The sequence below is a fragment of the Eucyclogobius newberryi genome, unplaced genomic scaffold (genome assembly GCF_026437365.1).
Source record: "Eucyclogobius newberryi isolate DKJ021-1_F unplaced genomic scaffold, fEucNew1.0.hap1 SCAF_16, whole genome shotgun sequence".
Classification (NCBI taxonomy): Eukaryota; Metazoa; Chordata; class Actinopteri; order Gobiiformes; family Gobiidae; genus Eucyclogobius; species Eucyclogobius newberryi.
Window position 1 is genome coordinate 5342273 of NW_027315790.1, and position 22645 is coordinate 5364917.

General features: G+C 41.1%; 1 protein-coding gene across 2 annotated transcripts in view; it reads left to right on the forward strand.

The window, feature by feature from the left end:
* phf14 (PHD finger protein 14) overlaps nucleotides 1-21822 on the forward strand; it is a 61712-nt gene extending 39890 nt beyond the window's left edge. Inside the window, exons 10-18 of one of the 2 annotated variants that reach the window (XM_072447329.1) lie at nucleotides 1056-1350; nucleotides 2131-2237; nucleotides 3371-3466; nucleotides 9293-9399; nucleotides 10196-10327; nucleotides 12083-12245; nucleotides 17560-17622; nucleotides 19456-19577; nucleotides 21650-21822. In XM_072447329.1, the coding sequence (XP_072303430.1) occupies nucleotides 1056-1350; nucleotides 2131-2237; nucleotides 3371-3466; nucleotides 9293-9399; nucleotides 10196-10327; nucleotides 12083-12245; nucleotides 17560-17622; nucleotides 19456-19577; nucleotides 21650-21656 (1092 nt within the window). In that variant the 3' untranslated portion in view covers nucleotides 21657-21822. Of the gene's footprint in view, nucleotides 1-1055; nucleotides 1351-2130; nucleotides 2238-3370; nucleotides 3467-9292; nucleotides 9400-10195; nucleotides 10328-12082; nucleotides 12246-17559; nucleotides 17623-19455; nucleotides 19582-21649 lie in introns of those variants that run through there. The other variant, XM_072447330.1, reaches the window with a different exon arrangement.
* The last annotated feature ends 823 nt before the right edge of the window (nucleotides 21823-22645 follow it).

The window sequence follows — 22645 nt, forward strand, 5'->3', positions numbered from 1 at the left end:
CGCTGGACACGAGCATGTTTGAGAGGAGATATGATGTTTGCATTTGTCCGCGTGACATTAGTGCAGCCGCGCCGTCAGTCAGGACGTGTCTGCGCGGCGGTTTCATGTCTTTTCCTCAATTTTGCATCGAGACACGTGTACGGCGTTTGACAAATACTTATAAAACAACATATTTTTGCAGGATTATTTCTTGAATGTCAGTCATAGACCTTTTAAAGAACTATTGCTTATTTTTTTTTTCCTTTTTATAATATAAAACCATATCCACTAATGAGGTCCCAATAACTGGTGATTCTACACAAAAATATACAACATTATATTCCTCAAGTTGAAGCAACATTGCCTGTCCAAAAGAAAAGTCACCACAGAAGAAAAGGGCCAAATGCTCTAATATATGGTTGGACCTCCTTCAGCTTTGATCACAGCGCACATTCGCTGTGGCATAGTTTTAATAAGCTTCCGTAATATTAAAAGGATTATTTCCATCCAGAGTTGCATTATTTTTCACAGTTGATCTTGTGTTGTTGATGGAGCGAGTGACCACTGCACAAAGAGAGTGACCACTGCACAAAGAGAGTGACCACTGCACAAAGAGAGTGACCACTGCACAAAGAGAGTGACCACAGCACAAAGAGAGTGACCACAGCACAAAGCCTTCTCCAGCTCGTCCCAAACACTCTCACTGGGGTCACATCTGGACTAGATTAGTTTCTGCTTCTCCTGTATTTAGTCAGCTCTCCGTGACTTCATCCTAGTCTCTCTTTAGGCTCAGTGTTAAATGCATCTGATCTTCATCAGATCTTCATCAGTTTGAGGATGTTAAATGGCCATGACAACCTTCTCAGCTATTTAAATGTATTTACATCGATTCAGGTTATGAGCCTGTACATCACTCCTTGTTAAGAAACAACCTCCATTTTCCATAATTCCTGAAATTGCTCCTAGAAATTTTCCAATTTGAAAATTCTCCAAATGTTGTGACCTTGTTATTGTGTCCATGTTTGTCAAATAATGCTTCAGTAACATTCATGTAACTCATTCTAACTCTACGGAAGACCATTTCCGTATCCACTGTCCAGGCCCGGATCACAACCCGTCTCCAGCAGTATCGGGCCAAAGCAGAGCTGTCCCGCAACACTCGACCGCAGGCCTGGGTGCCCCGAGAGAAGCTCCCACGACCTTTGACCTCCAGTGCCTCAGCCATCCGAAAACTGATGAGAAAGGCTGAACTGATGGGCATCAGCACGGACATTTTCCCCGTTGACACGTCTGACGCCAACGCCAGCATGGACGGGCGCCGGAAGCACAAGCAGCCCGCACTCACAGCCGACTTTGTCAACTACTACCTGGGTAAGTTCAGGGGACGAGGGCCTGGGCTAGGGCCCCATGGAACATTTTAGTGCTACAATGTTTGTGAGGAGAAAACACAATTTAAGCATTATCATGATTACTGAGATGCTTTTACTAGAAGTGGGAAATATGTTGAAATTTAAATAATATTATGGTAGTTGTTTTTAAGACAGACATTTCACAATAATCCTCGACTGGATAGACATAATATCATCTGACCGTATTTTTCAACAAAAATAATCTAGTTCATCTATTCCTGTAGAGAGAAACGGATCTCACAAATCCACCAGCATATCACTAGTATGTACAAGTTCAGCTTTAGAACAGCTTTTTGAGATGGCAAATTGCCAATTAGGGCAATGGCAGACTGAAATACTTAAGTACTTATTTAGTATCTACAACTATTCCTAAAGTGGACCCACTATAGCTCAAATCATATTGTATTACAAAATTATTCTTTTTATTTTAACCACGATATATTGAGCCCCAAAAATATTGTTCCAGCAATTATTTATTGGAAGGATGAGTCGATGGATGAGTAATGATTTCTGTGAGGAGGATATTCATTAGTTTGGGTTTGATATATCCTGACTGTAAAAGCTTGACAAAATGAAAGCGACATTGTGTAGATTGTGGCTGGAGATGTGTGGATGTAACCTTGAGCACAGACTCCATTAGTCCCAGCACAGGACTATCTGCCATCAGTCTCCTCCGTCTCCTGCACTTTTCCTGTACACAGATTGTGACGGCGGTATTGATTTTGTTCCCATTGATATTCAGAGCGGAACATGCGAATGATCCAGATCCAGGACAACATCTCGGAGCAGAAGAACCTAAAAGACAAACTGGAGAGCGAGCAGGAAAAACTCCACGTGGAGTACAACAAGGTCAGCACACGACCACAGCACCTCGAATTTAGGCTTTAAAGGACGCACATTCTGCATTCTTTGTCTCATTATTGGCCTGTAAACGTGCTTCTTTGTCATTTCTTGTTTACAAGTTTAAAACAAAGTCAGGCGTTTCCCACATAAGGAATTGGGTTAGATTTCCATCTTCTGCCTGTAGAGGGAATTACATAAGGGAGATTAACAAACCTAGCTTGCCCCGGCATGCTAATGTAGCATGTCAGGCCACTGCGGGCCTCAGAGGTACTGAAGGGGGGGCCCCATAAGATGCCAACACAACAAACAATTGAGTTTGAAATTAAATGTACATATATTTCTGTAGAATTGCTACAGGAATATTACTTGGAACTCAAAACCTTTAGGCAAGTTGGCAAGTAAAAATCAAAAGTATCCCCTGTAAAATGTACTTAAGTACCTAAAAATATACTTACTGTAAGCACTGTCCTTTTACATTTGTACTATATTAATTTCCACCTTTTGTAAAAACAAAAGACACACTGCCACATACTCCAGTTTTCCTCCTGAAGCGCAGCCTTACAGTGTGTTCCGGTGAAACATGCCGGTGGCGCTCTGGGCGGCTCTTAACAGAGTGACCTGAGTGAAGAGGCTGCGGCTCCATCTGTCAACATGAAGAGGAACCGCTCCAGAGTTAATGTGGCGTCCAGTCCTGCCTGCGCCGCACACCTTTGCTTTTATGAATGGGCTGTGTGTGGCTAATTGTTGTACTCAACGTGCTTTTCCTTTGGCCTTGAAGAAAAAAGCTGTAGTGCTGCTCCGATGGACACAAGAGGGAGGATTTGTCATGGCTCATCATTATGCGTTAGAATGTGGACGATAACTATGTCACTGAAGTATTGTTGTGAATATCGAAAAAGCATTAAAGTTGTCTTAATAACTTTTTCTGGTAGGGGTCTGACTCCTGCTTGATTAGTATTTATTATTTATCTTGCATATATGAAATTACCTGCATATGTATTGTAATATCACCTCTTTGTATTTAGAAGTTGAATCCTGTACTTTAGAACCTTCCAGGCAAAGCGATATCATCTCCACGGTTATCACACTGTTTTCATGCAGACGGATGTTGACGGGTTTGTGTGCTTGTGTCTTCATAGCTTTGTGAATCGCTGGAAGATTTGCTGAATGCGAACGGAGAGCTGCGCAGTGAAGGCCAGACCATATGGACTCTGATGGGAGGCATCCTGGGAGAGGTACCACAACCACACCCAACAACCAAAATACATCAAATATCACCAGTAGGACTGCCGCAATATTGCAATACCGCGCTACCAACCTCATTCTGCATTTGAATGAGGCTCCACGCACAATCGTGAAGCAATTTATTGTATGATGATCGAACTCCGGCTCCTTTAAGAAAACTTTGATCGAGCCGCAGCTAAAGCTAACTCGAGCCTCGAACAGACCAGGTTTTTCTATGGACGTACGGGTTTACGGGTTTCTTACTGAACAAGCAACAGACTCAGATGGAAATCCACTCCTCAGGCAGAAATGTACACAAGCACAAGATAGGAAATGACATGAAGTGAACAGAGGGAGCTTTTTCTGTCTTGCTCAAGTATAAAACCGCCGTATCAAGTGATCGAAACGCAAATCTCCACGGAAACTTTTATGTTTTTATAGTGTTTTTATTAGTTGACAAAAACTGACTACTATTTAGGTTTTTGTTGACTAAAACTAACAAAACTAACTAACTGCGGTACAGTCCATCACATCGGTATCAGTGTCGCACTTCACTTTCCTTTACGTCTCTCAAGTTGTAAATCACTGCCTTACAAACAACCGCTTCTTGAGTCACAATTCTGATTCTAAAGTTTGTGGAAGTCTCGTGTTTAATCATTTATTTTTTGGCCAAACAACAAATGGTGATGGAGAGTTATCCAGATTGTAAGTAGCACGCCACATGGCCCGCCGCGGCTCCGAGCGGGAGCACGTCTGTTTGTAAAGATCCTCTCATTCTGCGCTAACTGATTGACCTGTCATCCTCCATGAAGTCCGAGCCGACTGCGCAGGCAAACGCCGTCACCGGCTTTTTTTTCCCATAGCAACCAATTGCTTCGATGAGGCACAATAGGTGACGGGTTATTAGATGAATCTGAAATGCACTGGACGGAAATAGACTAAGATCCGGCGCAGACAGAGAGAGATTTACTTCTTACTTTTGGCTGTATTTAGTTTGTTTCTTACATACCTCAAACTCTGGCTATGATTTATGGACTTAAAAACAGCACAGAAGATCTCGGAACGCTACTTATGATGTCACAAAAGTGGAAAATAGTGGTCAGGATTCATCAAACTAGCCTGAACGAAGCTAAATACAACCTCCAGGTGTGTTTCTGAAGGAACTATGTTAGAAAGTGGTTAAAAGCTAAAAAAAAGTTGTATAATGTGTGTCTTTTAAGTCATCTCAGATCAACGCTGAGATAATATAAGATTATAACTATATATCAGGAAAAAGCACAATACGTCTTGTAGTTGTAGTAGCAGTAGTGGTTGTATTATGAATATTTGCAGTGTGCATAGCAGCAGATGCCACAAGCAGGTTGAATAAGTAGTAGTTTTCATCTCTGTCGCAGTAGTGTGAATAGGTTTTAGAGCTTCTCTGTCTTCTCCTTGGTTTCAGATCCATCCCTCCCGACGCAGTGGCCAGTCCATCTCTTTATGAGCCGCTTTAGTACCTACTGTATAAGTGAATGTAAAAGTCTCATTAAAAGTGCCGCAGCAGTGCAGATAAATGGCCGTAATGATAATGGTGTGGAGAGGATGGACACGAGTGAAGGAGAGCGCCCGGCTCCGAATCCACAACGACCGCCATAAATCAGCTCATTATGAACATGCTCGCCTTAAGTAGCCACATCAGTCACTCCGCCACGTGCCTCCGTGTCATCTCTCCGACACTCGTCCCCCCGCACAGATCTGTCATCCCACCGGCACGTCCGCGCTAATGATTCATGTCCCGGTGCACGCTCGCTTCTATTGTGCTGAAGTTTTAACACACCTGGCAACCTCAGCACTAAACTCCCACTATCACTCGCTTAAGACCGTCGTGGAGGTGAAAAGGTGCACTGTGTAACTTTTCTGGAGCAGCAGACCTTCTTTTAGCAGTTACAGTGAACTTTTAAAGGAGACATACTGTGCTTTGTTTTCCCCAGGCACTTACTTTTGAGCTATTACATATGTAGATCCTTGTTTTACATTTTGGTCATTATAAACAGCAATATTGGTCGATAAAAGGGTTCAGTAATAGAAACAGGTCCAATGACTTTGTTCAAAACTGCAGCTATGGATTGTCATTTCTTTTTATTTTTGTGGCTATGTGACATTTTAGAACCCTACATGTGTCACTCTTCATTATTCAAATAATCACAATTTGCTTTATACTCATGATATTCACCTTATTCCAGAAGCCCGTCTGGCCGCCGCTGTACGACCTAGTCCTTCTTCCGTTTGTATTTGTGATCACAGAGCTGCCGACCTCCAGAGAAGGTTCTACACAGACTAAAAAGCTGTTTTCGTGCCCAGGGAATTGATACAGTGTTGACTTGTTGCTCACATGAATATTGCACAGTTTACACACATCAATCTACTTTATTGCATGTTTTAGTGGTGAGACGTTTCCCTCGTTCTCCATTTAAACCAATGGAGTTCTCACTTTACCGGAAATGAGATTACAAGGGAAGTGTCGGCACGTGGGAAAAGAGGGCGGGGTGGAATAAGTTCAATAGGCCCTACTCACTTGACTGAAGTGTGCACTTTCTGAAAGTGCACGATGTGTGTAAGTGTGCAAGTGTGCAAGGGCGCAGGGGAGGCAAACATGAGAATTGAGGCAGTCCACACTTCAGAGCGTTTTGAATGTGATAAATAAAAGCGGCTGTGTGAAACAGCTGTCAATGTGTTGTTAAACTGCAATTGAATGAATCACAAAGCCACATCACAGTCTAATTTGGATCATTTGTTGAATTGGCCACAAACAAAGAACAGATTTAATGTCTTTACAGTGTTGTTGCGATACATAAATCAAACTGATTTATTTCAAATATCATCAGTTTAACTCAGCTTAACTTAAGACATTCTTTTCCATTGTTCCCTGTTAGCGCTTGCTTGTAAACACTACAGTGAAATGCATTGTGGGGAATGTACTTGCCTGAAGTCTGCATGGCTCCGCTCTTCTTACCTGAAGTCCAGAGGTGAAGTGTGGATTCAAACCTTCTAAAGAAGTGGGACTGTGCAGACCTCAGCGGCTCCTCGTGAACACACTAATTCAAATTGTGACAGGGCCATAATGTCTATGAAGTCCTTCAGTCACTCAAAGTTATATGATGTATGAGGTTTCATACCCTAATGCATTATCGTTTAAGACAGAGCTAAGGGTCAAAGGATTACATGTGCATTGTATATTTAAACAATTCAAACAATGCATTTAGGACCCTATTGTAAAAGCTGTTCACAGCACATACTACAATATTAGTTTTAGATAACGCTGTTATCATGCAGAGTACACAACACCGGTTCACTATTTTGTTATTGACAGTTATGTTTGTAACGAGGCACATAATCGCTCGCTTAATGTATATTCATCTGTTTTGTTAGTTTGACCTGTATTAAGAAATCACATTTGGTAAATATGATCTCCTCCTGAACCCTCAGCACTGATACTGCAGTATTCCAAACATTGTTCTTCAAAATGCTTTAATAAGCTGAATATTTAAACTGTCCTTGGTGTTGTTGGGGACATTATTGTACCATGGACTATCTGGAGATGTTCTTTTGCTAGATATATTCTGGGCTTTTCTATCACAAGTCGATAGTCCACTAAATCAGTTTGCTCCAAGCCACATGTGTCGTCCAAATGTTTGAGACTTCAGCATCTTCCAATCTGATAAGAGATGAGACGCAGCAGGCTTTACATGAAACCACCGTGGATTATTCCTTCAACTGCAAAACACCACCAGACAGACACTTTACAGAAATGAAACTAGCTGGAGTTCTCTTTTTAATATAACTGTTTTTGTATTTCTGAATATTCAACGTTTTGTAATGAGATATAAAAACATTCTATTGTTCCAGTGGGCTAGAGATGATGCATTATATACTGTCACCTTATAGTAGAACAATGATGATCAATAATTGCACTGGAAAACTCACTATTTTTGGGAAACATTACATTTTCACAATGTTTTGCAAAAAAGGCTCATGCACAATATTTGTAGGCATTACACACTTGTTTTTGAGACAAAATGCATGCAATTTGATCAGATATATTGATACATATATTGACATTGATGAGATGTTATGCACTGACATCATATTTAGTGTAAAAACGCCCTCAACATGGACTGATGGACAGCACAACTGATGACAATTTCTCTGCCTCATTCTTGTCCGTTGAGCTATTGTTTTGTTCAAATTAACTTTACACAGCAAAATGGAACCTAATTATAGTTTTCCCGTCGTTGCTTGGACTGTGCAGAGCTTAGCTAGCTTTTTTAGCTAATGTAACACGGGCCACAGCAATTAATTTACTCTGCACACGGAACCCAAAACATCCTATTTAATGAGAGAAAGGTTGAGTTGTGATCACAAAGTGTATCAGTGATAAATGTTAGCATAGCTGCAGTGTTTATCTGGTTTACTACGGTTTACTTTAGTTTATTTTTTATTTTTTTTAGATGTTGGCTACAAACTAAATATGAAGCAGTTGTAGTTGTATATTTGTTATTAGACTGTAGCAGCTTTTTCAAATGTAATGTAATGAAAATGTAAGTTATCACTGCTAAAATTCCAAAATCCTGATGTCATCCATACAACCTCAATACTATTTAAAGTTAGACCTAATTTGGCGCATATTTTTCACAATATCTACAGCAATTTGCAAACATTTTTAGTTTCCTTTACCATTTTAGTTTTGAGACAATATTTCCTAGTTTAAACTTTATGACCACTTTTCTATGATTGACCAGATTCCTATCCTTTGTAAAGTTTCTCACGAGGGCGCGGCGCTAACCCTCAGCAAACAGCCACCAGCTCCAATCTCTTACCCGAATGTTTCCTTTTAATCTCCATTTTAAACTTCTCCGCCCGCCCGATAAAGCACGTTAAAGCGCCTCCATATCAGCAGACACTCCCAGCTCCAGCCTGCGCGTTCGGTCACCCTGCCCTCTTGTCCACCACCTCCCCTTGGACACCCTCCCGTAGGCGCCCCAGGCCACTGCCAGCTCGCCCAGATTAGAGCCTCCTCGCTGGGGGGGAAGCACAAGCATCGTCTGTTTGGTGGCAGTCCCAGTTCCTGGCAGATAAGTTTTCTAATTAACCTACGTGGCAGCGTTTTACCGTTTACACGCTGGGGGAGAATAAACTGGCTATCTACCGCCGCCGCTCACCTCTGCTACGGAACTGTGTTTTCTTACTCTTTGGCCTAACCCGGCTCCAAGGCTTGTCACGCTGGAACCATGTCTTATTTTGTTGCAATGGGACGGAGCAGATAGCTTCCTCTACAACTTTCCAATAGAGATGTAATGAAATAAAAATCTGTTATGCCCCAGTACAGATATAATATAAAAGCATCTGTTCAAGCCAAAACGAGACCTTAGAGTCGCTTGTATTATCATTCTGGTGATTAATTACTGTAGGATGAGTTTAAAATGAACAAGTGAACATCCAGTACAGCACCTTGTCTTGTTTTTCTTTTCATAAAATGATAATAATGCAACAAATAAACTGAAGAAGAGAACGAAAAGACTAAATGAAGTAGTCAGGTATACGCCCCCCAATGCATCTGTCCCACTGTCTGAAGTAGAACATTTACAAATTTGTCAAAGTAAAATTTTTCCATTTGTGAATCCAGATCTAAATCATATCTACATCATCCATTTTTGAGTTTTTGCTTTTTTGCTGTAAAGTACATTTCACACATATCCATCAATCTTTTCCGTTGTTGGAGTTTTATGTCCGAGATACATATTTTTTAATCGGTCTGGTAACTCACTGAAAAGGTTTATATGTTTGTTTTTTTTCTCCAGAAACTAAACACTCCAGCCGTCCTGAAAGCTCCAAAGGAAAGGAAGCCCAATAAGAAGGAAGGAGGAAGCCCGGGAAAGTTGTCCAGCCTCCCAGCCATTCTGTACAGGTGAACACACAATTATGTACTGTATGTAACGCATCTGTCTGTCTTAAAAACAGAACTAGTTATTGCCCACTTACCTAATGCCTTCTGAACCTAATACATGTAATAATTATACACGGAAGGAGCTCGTAGTAGAGTGGCTGCTCCTCCACGTGGACAGGGGCCAGCTGAGGTTGACCTCTGTTCCGGATGCCTCCTGGACATCCTGAATCCTGTCAAATGTGTGTTAAATTGTTGCTCTAATAATGTTATAGTAAGTACTTCTCAGCTGTATCATATCGCAATAGTTTTCAATATGGAACAGGAAAAAGAAGGCATAATATGGGTTTGATCCATTTGTAATTCTTATTTGTGACATTGTTGATGATTATGTTAGAATAGAATTGTTTGACGTGTAAAAGTTTGAACATTGAAATGGTAGTTATAAGTTAGATAAAATATAGCTTGCTGGGCTGCAAGATGAATCACATTTGATGGATGTAAATGCTGCAGATTTGTGCAAAGTTCTTCTGAAATGCTTGTGATTCTTGTTTGTCAGTTGAGTTCATAGGCCTTTTTCAGTCTTTTTGTCAATGCCCTTGGACACAATTACAATTTGAACATTAAACAGAATCATATTATTAAAAAGTAATTGCAATACTTAAAAAAAAAGAGTAAGAAAAATTCCATGTCATTTTAACCCAAATCGTGCCACCCTATTATAGTATAGAAAACCCCTCTTTTACCTAACGAAGCCCTCATTATTATCCAGTTGATGGATTTATTGCATTGCGACTCAAAGTGAATGTTCTCTCTCCAGCTGTGGCATCTGTAAGAAGAACCAGGACCAACACCTGCTGGTGCTGTGCGACATGTGTAAGCTGTACTACCACCTGGGCTGTCTGGAGCCGCCCCTCGCACGCATGCCCAAGAAGACCAAGAACAGCTACTGGTGAGGAGCAAACACACGCACACTTAATATATTGTATTTTTCGCATTATTATCGACTTTTAAATATGCACTTGAGTACCTAATGCTTAATGCGTACCTAAAGTCTTAAAAACAACAAAAACTGGGAAACTGGGTGTTTTTTGATGTTCAAAAGGAGAAAACTTGGTAAACAGGATTCATCGAACAGGCACAACTGTAGATAAAATTAGTCTAGGTTGGTTTTTGATGAAGGAAACACAATTAAAACATAATTAAAAGCTCAAAAAGTCAATTTTGCACAATATGTGTCCTTTAATGTTTCTATTTTTAAAAACAATTTCAAATACTCCCATTTAAAGAACTCTAAAGGGATCAGTGTGAACTACTAAAATCAAAGCGGATAAGATCTTTCTTTCGTTTAAAAAATACATACCGGTAGTTTCTTTTTTGCTATTTGCCAAGTTTATAAAGCCAAGTTTGATCACAATAAAAATATCTCCAGCAATTGCCAAGTATTTCCTCATCCAAAAACTCTCAATTCTTACTCTTTCTCCAGAGTGCAACATAAACGTTATTTTTTAATCACAAGCATATTTGTCCAGCATTCGCGGCAGAGCTGAAAGCCACTCCACAGTGGATTCAACTTGTGACTAATGCTGTGGTAATCCATTCACATCAATGTACACAAAGCCACACCATTCCAGTAGTGCAGATCCAATGGAATCCAGTGTCTCCATATTGTGTGACATTTGGATGCAGCTTCAGTCTTATCAGATGAGGGCGGCCGAGATGGTGGAAATGTCAAAGTCTCCGGCCTGTTCTTTATCTGGGCAGGAGGAGATACGCCGGCGGTTTCTCCACACGCCGCACGCGCTCCGGAGCCGAGCCGAGTGTCACTTAGCATCGCGCTCACTCCACTGTGGAAACGAGAGGAGCAAAAAGCACAGCTGCTCTCACAACACAACGTGGCTTTGTTTGGGCGACCGTCTGTCTCCTGTACGCCGCATGAAATACGCAGAAAGCGCCGCGTTACTTGACTGCTGTATGTTTCTTTTAAAGGCACAGTACAGTATATAGCTTTCTGCAAGTCACCTGCATGATTCTATATAAATAAAAAGTTGAATCTATACTTCAGAATATTCTCCATTGACAGAGATACATTTTATATCATTTTTAGTAATAATATACCTTATGCCAAGTGAACCAATGTACAAAAGAAACATTGTACATACATTGTAGACATCAGACATATGAACCCCGAGTGAGTAATGTGCGCTTGTGTAATTGACAACGGTGTAGCTCACATTCACCACCAAAACCATTGTCTTATTTCAAATGGGATACTCAAGTTTTATGTAGATTTTGTGATCATTTTGGTACTGACAGTGGAAAAGAAGCAAGGTTTGTTGCTTAGCCTTATGTTCAGTTCAGTTTTAAATGCATCCCAAATACATCCCAAAGGTAATGATCCCACCTTTAGAGCACCTGGTCTAAAACATTTAATATTGTTCTTATCATCAACGAAATCATGTTCCATTAAGTATTCTGTAGGAAAAACATGCCCGCCATATTCTGCACGTTTGGTCTCAAAAAACGGGTATCACAAGTCCAAAGTCACCGAACATATTTTTTTAGTCTCATCTACATGCAAATATCCAATATTTAAAACACTTTTATGATGTTTTACTGGGATGCAGGTGAAATGCTTGTATATGTTAATCATAACAATCCATCCAAAATCTTGATATTGGAAAACGTCCATCCTTTCACTTTTTAGGCAATGTTCCGAGTGTGACCAGGCCAGCAGTGACGAGGCTGACATCGCCATGGCGACGCTCCCTGACGGCACCAAAAGGTCCAGGAGGCAAATCAAAGGACCAATCAAATTCATCCCTCAGGAGATGTCCCCAGAGCCCAAGAAGAGCCAAGTCCGAAGCTCCGTACGTATCCACAACAAGTATTATGCATTCTTTGTGTCTTCATTGGCCTTTAAACATGCCCTTTGATTAAAAGATTAGTGTAACAAATGTGAATGAAGCTCAATACATCTCCAGGTATGTTTTGTAACCCTAAAACACAAAGAAATGTGGCATGTGTGTCCTTAAAGGCTTTTGTTGTGGCCACAGTCATTTCCTCACAGCAGTAGAGATTCCAGTCTTGTCCTCTCCAATTAGCGTCTCCGTGGCAGGACAGGGCTAATGGATTGATCTCTATTGATTACAAATAATTAGCTGCGGCTCACTTTAGACTCTGTTAAAGGTTATCAGAAAGTTGCCCAAGGTGGTAACGCTTTTCCCTGGAGTCAAAATAACACGTGAGCAACAGCACTTCAATCAAACAGGACCAAAACGGCCTCTCGTTTACAACACGGCCCTGATTTCAAGTGTTTAAAATTACACGAGTAAAGACATTTTCAAAGCAGAGGCAAGTCGGTTTGTGGGCACCCCCTGCTAGTTTGTCCAAAAAAAAAATATATATATATATACGTTATGCAAATGGTGAGTATATATACACGCCACATTGTGCCATGGCCATGTACCTTTGCTGTGGTGAATATCAGTCCTTATCAATAAATTTTTAAGACTTCTGCACACTTTCTGATAGACTTGTCTGCTATGAAGTAAAAGATCCGATAAGAGCGGCTAATTAATCTGTATCTGCGGTAATTAATATGTCTAAATGCCCACCTTTAAAGCCTCTTTTCACAGCTTATTCACAGATCAATGTTGGTCCAGTGCCCTCAGACACAGGCGTGATCAGTTTACAGTGTCGTGGTAGCGTTTCACGAGCTAAAGTGAAAGAAAGAAAAGTAGCGTCAACATGGAGACACGTTCACCACACTCTCCACTCGGATATGCTACAATCCCAATTCCTCACAAATAAGATCTCGTTTAATCCGTAATAGTCTGGATTGTCAGTATTGAGAATTTTTAGGGCCATATTCAGCTTTGGAAACAAGGTACAGTGTAACATGCCCAGGGGAGTGTCGGCAAGATTTTGTCCAATTGCAGCTATTTCTCTCTTTTTCTCTCTTGTGAAGTGCTTTCTTTCGATTTAACCTAACATAAAGCTCTTGTCACTGGACTTACTCACTGTGGGAAGAGGAACCAAAAGCTGAAAACAACAGCAAAGTACAATTTCCATTAAAAGTTAACCAAATAGCATTACTCGTCTCAACAAAAAAAAGAGTGTGTATAATTGACTGTTGACTTTGCAGTAGTTGTGCTGGTGAAGTATGATGTGGAGTGCAGACTATAGTATCATGCGTCTCCCCCCTCTTCGCTGGAGGGGACTTATCTGCGGCCCCCACGCTCTGATCCTGAGATACGGAGCTGCTCCTCACTCGCTCAAGACGCTCTCTGAAGATGGATATCTGACAGCGCTGTGGCGGCGGCGGCGGTGGCAGCGGCAGAGGGCTCTTTGTCTCCCGCTTGTCTCCCACACCCACCCACCCACACACCCACCCCCCCGGGACTTTGCACAACCCGAGCCGTGTGCTGACGCTGCAACAGGGGCACGTCTCTGTTACAAATGGAGCAGTCGGGAGAGGAGGAAAAGTAATGCCTGAGCCCCTTGTCTATCTGTCCTCGAGCCCCTCCGTGCCAGTCCGGGTTAATGTATTTTTGTAAAGGTTTGGAAACCCAGAGCCCCGGCGCGCACCCACCCTGCCCCGGCTCTCAGGGATTAAGAAGCTTTCTGATTCCTCACAGCCACTTCACCGCCGCATTTATCTTCAAATGCAAGGCGCGCTATGGCAGCCGCTAAAAGGCCCCCCCCCGCTTTGCATATTTAATGCTTTTAGCAGGGCACCCGGGCACTGGCGCTCCTCTAAAGCCACCTTTTAATTTATCAAGAGCAGCTAATCGACCTCCTCGCTGCCTCTGGGGCTGAGGTGAGTGTTTGTCACAGAGAAGTGGATTTACATTGGCGCTAAAGGCTGTGCGTGGCCTAGTGTTAAGAGCTGCTCCCGCGCCTCTGGCTGTTGTTCACGCCCTGTTGTAGGTACCACTAGTGTTAAACTGTATTTAATTTGGCTGCTTTTCTAATATCACAGCTATAAAATTAATGTTCCTCCCTTGGCACACTCGGGCCGGGTTTACTGAGCTTGTCTGAGTCTGAGGACAGGCCATTAACACGGCTGTTTGTTTAGGAAGCACCGGGCTCCTCTGTCTCACATTCTTTCTACATGAACAGTATTAAAGACTCCTCTCTCTTCCAAAAGTACCGTTATATCCATCTCAAACTGCTGTAGCGTTTATTTAGGCCCATAATTCGATTGATCGTTTTGGCACTAGGGCTGTAAGATTTATCACATCAAATCATTAGTGCAGTTTAAATGGCCCAAATTGCCAAACCGCAAAGACTACAATTATACAATTATGCTTAATATTCACTCTTTAAACGCTGTTATCTCTGTGGCTTAGACCTCAGTTAACATGTTCTGGAATAGTTCAGTCCTTCGTATTTCAGATTCCTCTCAAATAAAGGAGATGTGTTAGGTTTTTATCATAACATTGCAATGACCAATATTATTTAATATATATACAGCTATAATGAATTAAGTTTTTATGCAGATTTTTGTTGTAATAATGCAAGCACTAAAATTTAATTCCTAATCGAAATGATCAGGTTTAACATTTTTCATGGCAAAGTTCAAAGTAATCAAGAAGAAAATCTAGAAACGGGTCCATTGACTTCCTGCTCAAAACTGCAGGATTGAGAAGCCCCGCCTCTTCATAGTGCTTGTCATTCAGTTTCAAATAATGGAATGCGGGCTGGGATAGGGGGTAAGTGAAAACAGGACTTTTCTGAGCACTCGAACCCTCAGGAATCAATTGAATTACAACTTTGAGTAAGATAATGGGGAGGAAATACAAGGTTAAAAGCTACATTATGTCCCTTTTTAAATGCTTCTCAACGTGTTTAAAATGTGCACATCATTTGAATAAAATCCTACCAATAAGACATTAACAGCAAACTAAGCTATGTTTCTAATATTTAACACACCACTCATCTTAGTTTGTGGCCTATAACTATTTCACAAAGTCATTGTTAGACTCTTATTTGACACAGATTGTTAAAAATGGAAATCCTACAGACAACTGAGTGGATATCGAGCTGTCGTCAGCGTTCAAACTGTGCCTGAATAGGATCTGATTGAGGGTCAACATATGCCATAACTGATCTGCAAATGATAACAATTAACTTAATACGTGTAGTTAGCAGCCATTCTTCTGCTCTGGTAATTTCTCCAATCCTGCGTGAGGCTTGTTAAAGACTCACTGATGTACTTAATTAAAAGATTGATTTTTTACCAGCCCACGGCTTCAAATTCTCCACCTGAACAGAGATTAGATCCATGCTGTTCTTCCACCGCCTACTACCTACCTGATACAGACTTCTCAAGTGCTGGAATTCTTCAACACAACCACTGCCTTTGTCTGCATTCACTGGAGAAATGGTGGAAATTGGCAGCGCTCGCGCCGTTAGCATTCTTAATGATAAGTGCTCCATCTGGCAAGTGGTGGCGAGCCAAAGGCGACAGATGGAATTGTTTTCGCAATCTGTTTAAATATGTTGTCGATTTTTCTTCCCCTTTTAAACCCATCGCACGGCACAGACGCTCGCTCGCAACAGGACGTAGCCGTTTGTGTGTAACGCCGTGGTGTTGTATGCGGAGGGGACACCTGCGGAGGCAGAAGGGAGTGACTTTGGGAAGGCTCGATGGCAGATCAACGGCAGACGGCCCCGTCCCGAGCCCTGGGAAGACGGGGACGACGCAGGATCAACAGTAGAAAACGCACCACATCCACCAGCCAACACTAACTCCTCTAAATTGATGCGTGTGGTGATTCTAGTGTTGGCGTGGTTTTAAAGGCCCAGTCCGTCTGTGCTTTTACTGCTCAGATGCAAGTGCTGGGTGGGATCAGGGTTATTTCATCATCTACTTTTTGAAGTGACAACCTACTGTTCCTGTGTGTTAGGGCTACAAGGTCTCATTTACAGACTGTATTGAGCTTAAAGAGACACGTCCTGGAACTTAAATGTGACTGAAACGAACCAAATGCATTTCAGAACCAGCTCAAGAAGGGGTCAATTATTGTTGTAAATGTATACTTTAAATGCTTGTCTTTGTGCACGAATAGCTTGATTTTCAACCTGTTTGCCTTGAGGGATTGATTTGTACAATTCTTTACCAATTTTATTAACTATTTGGACATTTTCAAGTGTCCTGAGCAAACTTTAAAGCAGAAAAGAGAAACCAACCACTATCGCAAAATCCAAAGCTACAAAGCTACAGACACAGATATTAGGGACCGTTACATCTTAAAACCTCATCGTTCAACAAAAAAGTGTGCTGTGTATCAAAAAAGTTGAAATCAACGCGCATGTTTTGAAGGGCATATAACTGAACCGTATTTTCTGCACTATAAGGCGCACTAGATTATAAGGCGCACTGTCAATGAATGGTCTATATTTTAAAATCATTTTTTCATAATAGATATAAGGTGCATTAAGCAAAACAAAACGTGTACCACTCAAAACTGTTTTGAGGTCAGTAAAGCACAACCAGAACTCATCCATATATAAAGCGCATATATACTGGATTATAAGGCGCACTGTCATTTTTTTAGAAAATTAAAGGCTTTTAAGTGCGCCTTATAGTGTGGAAAATTCTGTAGCTGTATCTAAGGCTAGTGGTCACTGTTATGGGCTCAATTTATAAAAGGAGTCGCTTTTTTGATTCATAAAAGTACCTCTGTGGGACTAAAATGTAGTAGTTTTTCATGTAGCAGAGAAAGGAAGTTAACACACTCAAATCTAAATTTGTCTCTGTCACTGAAGATTTTTGCAGACAACAATTTGCCCGTGTAATTGACTGATATGGCACCTTCATAACGGCACTCTGAAAAGATATTCTCACTATTTACACACAGAACGTTGACAGATTGCTGAGATATTAAATCCAATCCATAACCAATTCAAACATGTCCTCCATCTATTTTTTAAACTTTACACTGTGCTTTAGAATGTGAACGTGAGTAATAAGAACGCTACAGGAATATTTATACAACAATATTAAATGACTAACTTTCGATATACAGCAAGTCTTAAACGGTTTAGTCTGGCTGGTAAATAAAGGCATCTGCATTTCTGTTTAAATTGACGTATTGTGTGGTCTGTTTCCTTTGAGAGCGGGCCAGAAATGGGATGCAGAAGCGTGTGACTGACAGTCGTGTCCGTGTGTTGCAGAGAACGCGCGGCCAGAAGAGGAAGAGGATAAACCTGTGCGAGGAGCAAGAGGAGAAAATGGAGGTTTGTCACAGCTAAGTCCGTCCCTCATCCCCAGCTCCACGTGTCTCACTCAGCTGTGCCTGTATTTACTCTTACTCCGCTTTATTTGACGAGGTATTACTCCGCACTCAAGAGATCTTATTAAAATTCACACCGATTTAATGAATTCCCTCCAACTCCGGGAGGATTCTTTATTAAAACATATTTCCCTCGTCTTGAAATAAGCCGTTTTAGTCCAAATTAGTTTCTTGATGTCTTGCATGAGAAGACTGTGATGTGATTACCATTATCACCATTTAGCCTGTCTGTTTGCTCCACTGAAGCCAAGTATTGTTTTAGTTATGGCTGTCTGTGCCTGGCATCCACAAGCTATTGGATCTTAACAAAAACATTTCCTAAATATAATTTTGCTGGTAGCCAAAAGAGGATTGTTTTTTGATGGCCATGATTAGCTCTCAAGCTTAAATGAACTAATAGTGGATCAGAAAAGCAGCAAAAACATTTACTTCTGTGGGATAAATGGATGTAGAATTCCCCCTGAAACGCTTCTGAAGTAATAATGTGATTCAAAATCCAACGTGAGTCATCATGCAGAGATGGGGTACATTAGTGGTGGCTTTATTCCCATCACTATTTCTCCAAAAGTAAAGTGACGTCATTTTAACAATGTCGTGTTTAAACGCCCGCTCTACATACTCCGCTCCAGCTCAAACTCTTGCTCTGATTGGTCAGAGCGGTCACATGGGGGCGAGTATGGGACAAGAGCACTGCTGCGCACGGTACCCAGCCGCTAAAGGCTAAAGTGGCAACACGCACCATTGAGCTCAAGCTGGCGGCTCGACTCACACCGACAGATAAAAGAGCTTACGGCTTCTTAGAGACAGCAAATGTGTTCGTGGGATTCAGCTTCCTGTTTCAGATGACATTTTGAGGATTTTGACTGTGTTATCCCTCAGTCATCCAGGTAGAGGATGTGTCTCTGTCATCTTCACAAAAATTACTTCCCTGATCATGGTGTTTAATTTGAAGATTATTTTGCATAATTGGTGGTTTTCAGATTGAAACGTTTGAAGAGATTTGATAAGAGTTCCCTATTGACCACATGGTATTCTCATGAGAAATATCCAAAAGGTACATTTACTACACATGTTGAACTTCATTATCAGGGCTGTTCAACATCATTTTCCCGAAGGCCAGATTTCTTTGGAGAGCCAAGGCCTCTGGGCCGGAAGTGCGCAACAACATTTTGGGTCGCACAAAATATCCCAACACTGTTTCAACAAGTTAATATAATAAAATAACTACTGATAGTAATAAATGTTTTATCAACATTGCTTTGCAAAATAGTCCTAGTTTAATTCTGAACCAGAATTAGATTAGGACTAGACTAGTACCAACCAGGTCTGAACCAGGACTAACCCAGAATCAAAACAGGTCTAAAATGGAATAAAACGAGGACTAAACCAGACCAAACCAGGTCAAAAACTAATGCTAACCCAGAATTAAGCAAGATTTTTAATTTTTATTTTTGTAATATTTGGAAGATGGGTCCTTGGCCGGATTAAATCGCTTGAAGGGCCTGATTTGGCCCCCGGGCCTGATGTTGAATAACCTTTTCTATATTATAATAAAGGTCTTCATTTGACCAATGTTCATTAGCTGCGTTCCACCTTAACATGTTTTCCTTGTTTTATAAAGACAGTTAAAGACCTTTAGAGGACACAAAAGCCACTGCTTCCCTCTGTTGCATTAACCATACTATCCACCTCTCATCTCTCCATCCCTTTTTACTATCCCAGGCAGAATCCAGCCGCCACACACACAGCTTGATTCTAATCGCTTGTGTTTCCATAGGAACCACTGCCACGGGAGCGGCGTCAACGTCAATCAGCCCTCCAGAAGAAACCCAAAGCGGACGACACCCGGACCGAGTGCACCACGTGTAAAGGGCCCGGCGACAATGAGAACCTAGTGAGGTGAGTGTGGCGGCAGCGTGTTCAAAGACCGAGCGAGGAGGGTGGGATTATTAAACATGCAGCGTGTGTATGTGTGTGTCGTGAGGCGGCCATATCCTCCCGATGATTAAAGTTCAGTCTTCATTAGGCAGTGGCGGGCGGAGCGGCGCAGGCAGGGCCGAGGGGTGGCGCCTCCATAGGGCCCCTATATTGACCTGCCACATACATTTGCACACTTCATTAAGGTCTAATGAATAGCACAATTTATTCTGCTGCCTTCATGGGATTTCAGGTGTCGCCGTCTAATAAACAGCATTTCTCTTTGACATTGAAATTCAGAGGGGAAAAAATCTAGACCAGATGATGACGAGTTGAAAAATCTCAACAAAAAACTGTTCTTAATGGAGACATATTTATGTATGAAATTGTTGTTTTTTAGCTTTTAACCAATGTTCCCTCATCAAAAACATGTTAATTTAGGTTGTTTGAGGAACCTTTTTTAGTAAGTTTTTCCCCTCTGAGTCTCACAAAATTATTCAAATTTGACATGTTTATGACGGTTTATGACGAGTTTCGAGATCTGTGCCGTTTTTAAATCCTCACCAGACTCGTTCTGAGCATTACTGTTGTCAAATCATGAGGATTACAGCTGTGTGCCTGTATTAGCATGTCGGGGCAAGCTAGGTTTGTTTAGCTCTCTCTTGTAATTCCCTCTGCAGCCAGTAGATGGAGCTGACGTGGGAAATGCCTGACGTCAGCAGTCATGTGTGTTTTATTTAATACATATTATTCTAATATAATTCTAATAATAATGTGTATAAAAAAACACAGGTACTCAAGAGCAGGGCAAGAACAGTACAAATAGTGCAGAATATGTGTCCTTTAAATTGTTCTGTGTTTAGTTCTTTTAGAAGCGCCAAGTAAATGTCACACAAATACACTTTTATTTGTGTTTTGTTGTTCCTTCACAGTCACATGACTTCATTTTTGTTTCCATCAGTGTCAAAGAATGTTCATACATCTGTAAGTCAAACTCCATGTTTGTTACTAACAATGCATAGACAGATGGGTTGATGATCATATCTGATATAATAAGTGATAATGAATGATTGGCTATTGAAGCTGCCTGAATCTATGTAGTCTGTATATAACCTACTCCACACAACAATAAGAGCTATGACAGAGCAGAGTGCAGGTGACAGCTTTGTTTGGCTGTTATATTGGACTATAGTTTGTAGCAATTTCGTAGCAAAATATAAATTAATCAAACTGTCCAATCCTAAGTGACACTTTTTAACAATTAGAAATGTGTTTTACGCCGCTAGACATCAAATTGACTCATGTTCATTTTTCTGAAAAATAAGATTTCACAAAAATCTGATTGTGACAAGGATTTCTTTTGACCCGTGTCTTAAACCCTGAACCCCAGAGTGTGTCCTGGAGCATAAATAACAGACGAGCTCCTTTTTGTGTGACCATCTTTTGAAATTTGAATTTGTTCCGTCACACCACAGCAGTAAACCTTGTCTATCTTTTCAGAATTAATGTAGCGATAATAGTCGTTTTATAAAAGAATGAATCCACACTTATCTTTATGCCAACACCTTTATTAACTATTTAATTGTCATGTTGTTTTTGTGTGTGTTAAAAATACAAATAAATGAATTAAACAGTGTAATATTAATTTATGACATTTTATAGAAATTTGGAGAAAGATTTGGAGAAAGAAACATTTACACTACTAATATGGACTAGATGGGAAAAAAAAGGACTTTATATTTGCCGGACTTCTTGGTTAAAAATGTGTAAAACAAACAAACAATTTCAGACTGACTTTGCATTTCATGTGTTTTTTTCTTTTTTTTTTTGTCATTTTTTTCGTTCTACATTTGCATGTCTTTCCGTTCAGTGTCCATCCCATCCATCCCAGTGCGTTCGGCGACGTCCTGAGCGTGACTCTCCCGACGGGCCCCCGAGTATGTTTTCTTGTGTCGGGCGCCGGCGGGGGGGGGGGGGGGGGGGGCGGGGGGGCGGCAGCGACAGTGGGTGTGAGAGGTCGCTGCCCTGACTCTTTGTGTCTTTGCGTTGCACAGGTTGTGAGAGCCGGGGCAGCCACCTCTCCCCCCGTAAAACACTGAGCGGACAGACGATGAGCGCGGCTTAGGCAGAGAAGGCTAATAAGAGGAAGAAAGACTCCGCCCCCAACACGCCGGACGCCAGACTGGAGCCGCCATACTCTTCCCCCCCTTTCACTTACTGTATGCCCACACGTCTGGATTACTGTTCAAATGTTCAAAGCAGGTGATATGGTCCAAGAATGTGTGACTTTACTTGGTGTTATTATATTATTAAATCCAACATCAGCAGTGGGACAAAATAACAAAAATCCAAATTCAAATCTAGACAGTTAAAGTGCCATTTAAAGTGCCTATGACAGGTTTGTACCATTTTCTAATTATGACTTTATTTGGTGTATTTCTACTTGTTGTGCATATTTAAGTTTTACACCAATCAAGCAGATATTTGTGGTGAAAATGTTGACAAATCTGTAGAAAATGACAGGAAGTGACATCACATTAGGGACACTCCAGTCAAAGTTTATGCAGAATTTATGCAAAGAAACAACTTCTCTCTAAACCAGGGGTACCACACATTTATGGCTCACGAGCTACTTTTATATTCTACAAAGCCCAAAGATCTACCTATAGATCTAAATTATTGTATCATTTAGTATTATTTTTATTGTCAGTATTAAACAGGTTTTTATTTTTTAGCCATAATTAGCCTTCATTAATAGCCTAATATTGTTTATCATATACAAATGTGCAATATAAAAGGAGAGAGAAAATCTGCTGTTTAACTCGACCATTTAATACAGCTGAGTATTTTGAAAATAAAATATACTGACCACAACTACACTAATGATAGAAGGTTGAGCTTAACCTGAACTTCCTCTCTCCTCCTTCCTCTGCCTCTCTCCTCCTTCCTCTGCCTCTCTCCTCCTTCCTCTGCCTCTCTCCTCCTTCCTCTGCCTCTCTCCTCCTTCCTCTCTCCTCCTTCCTCTGCCTCTCTCCTCCTTCCTCTGCCTC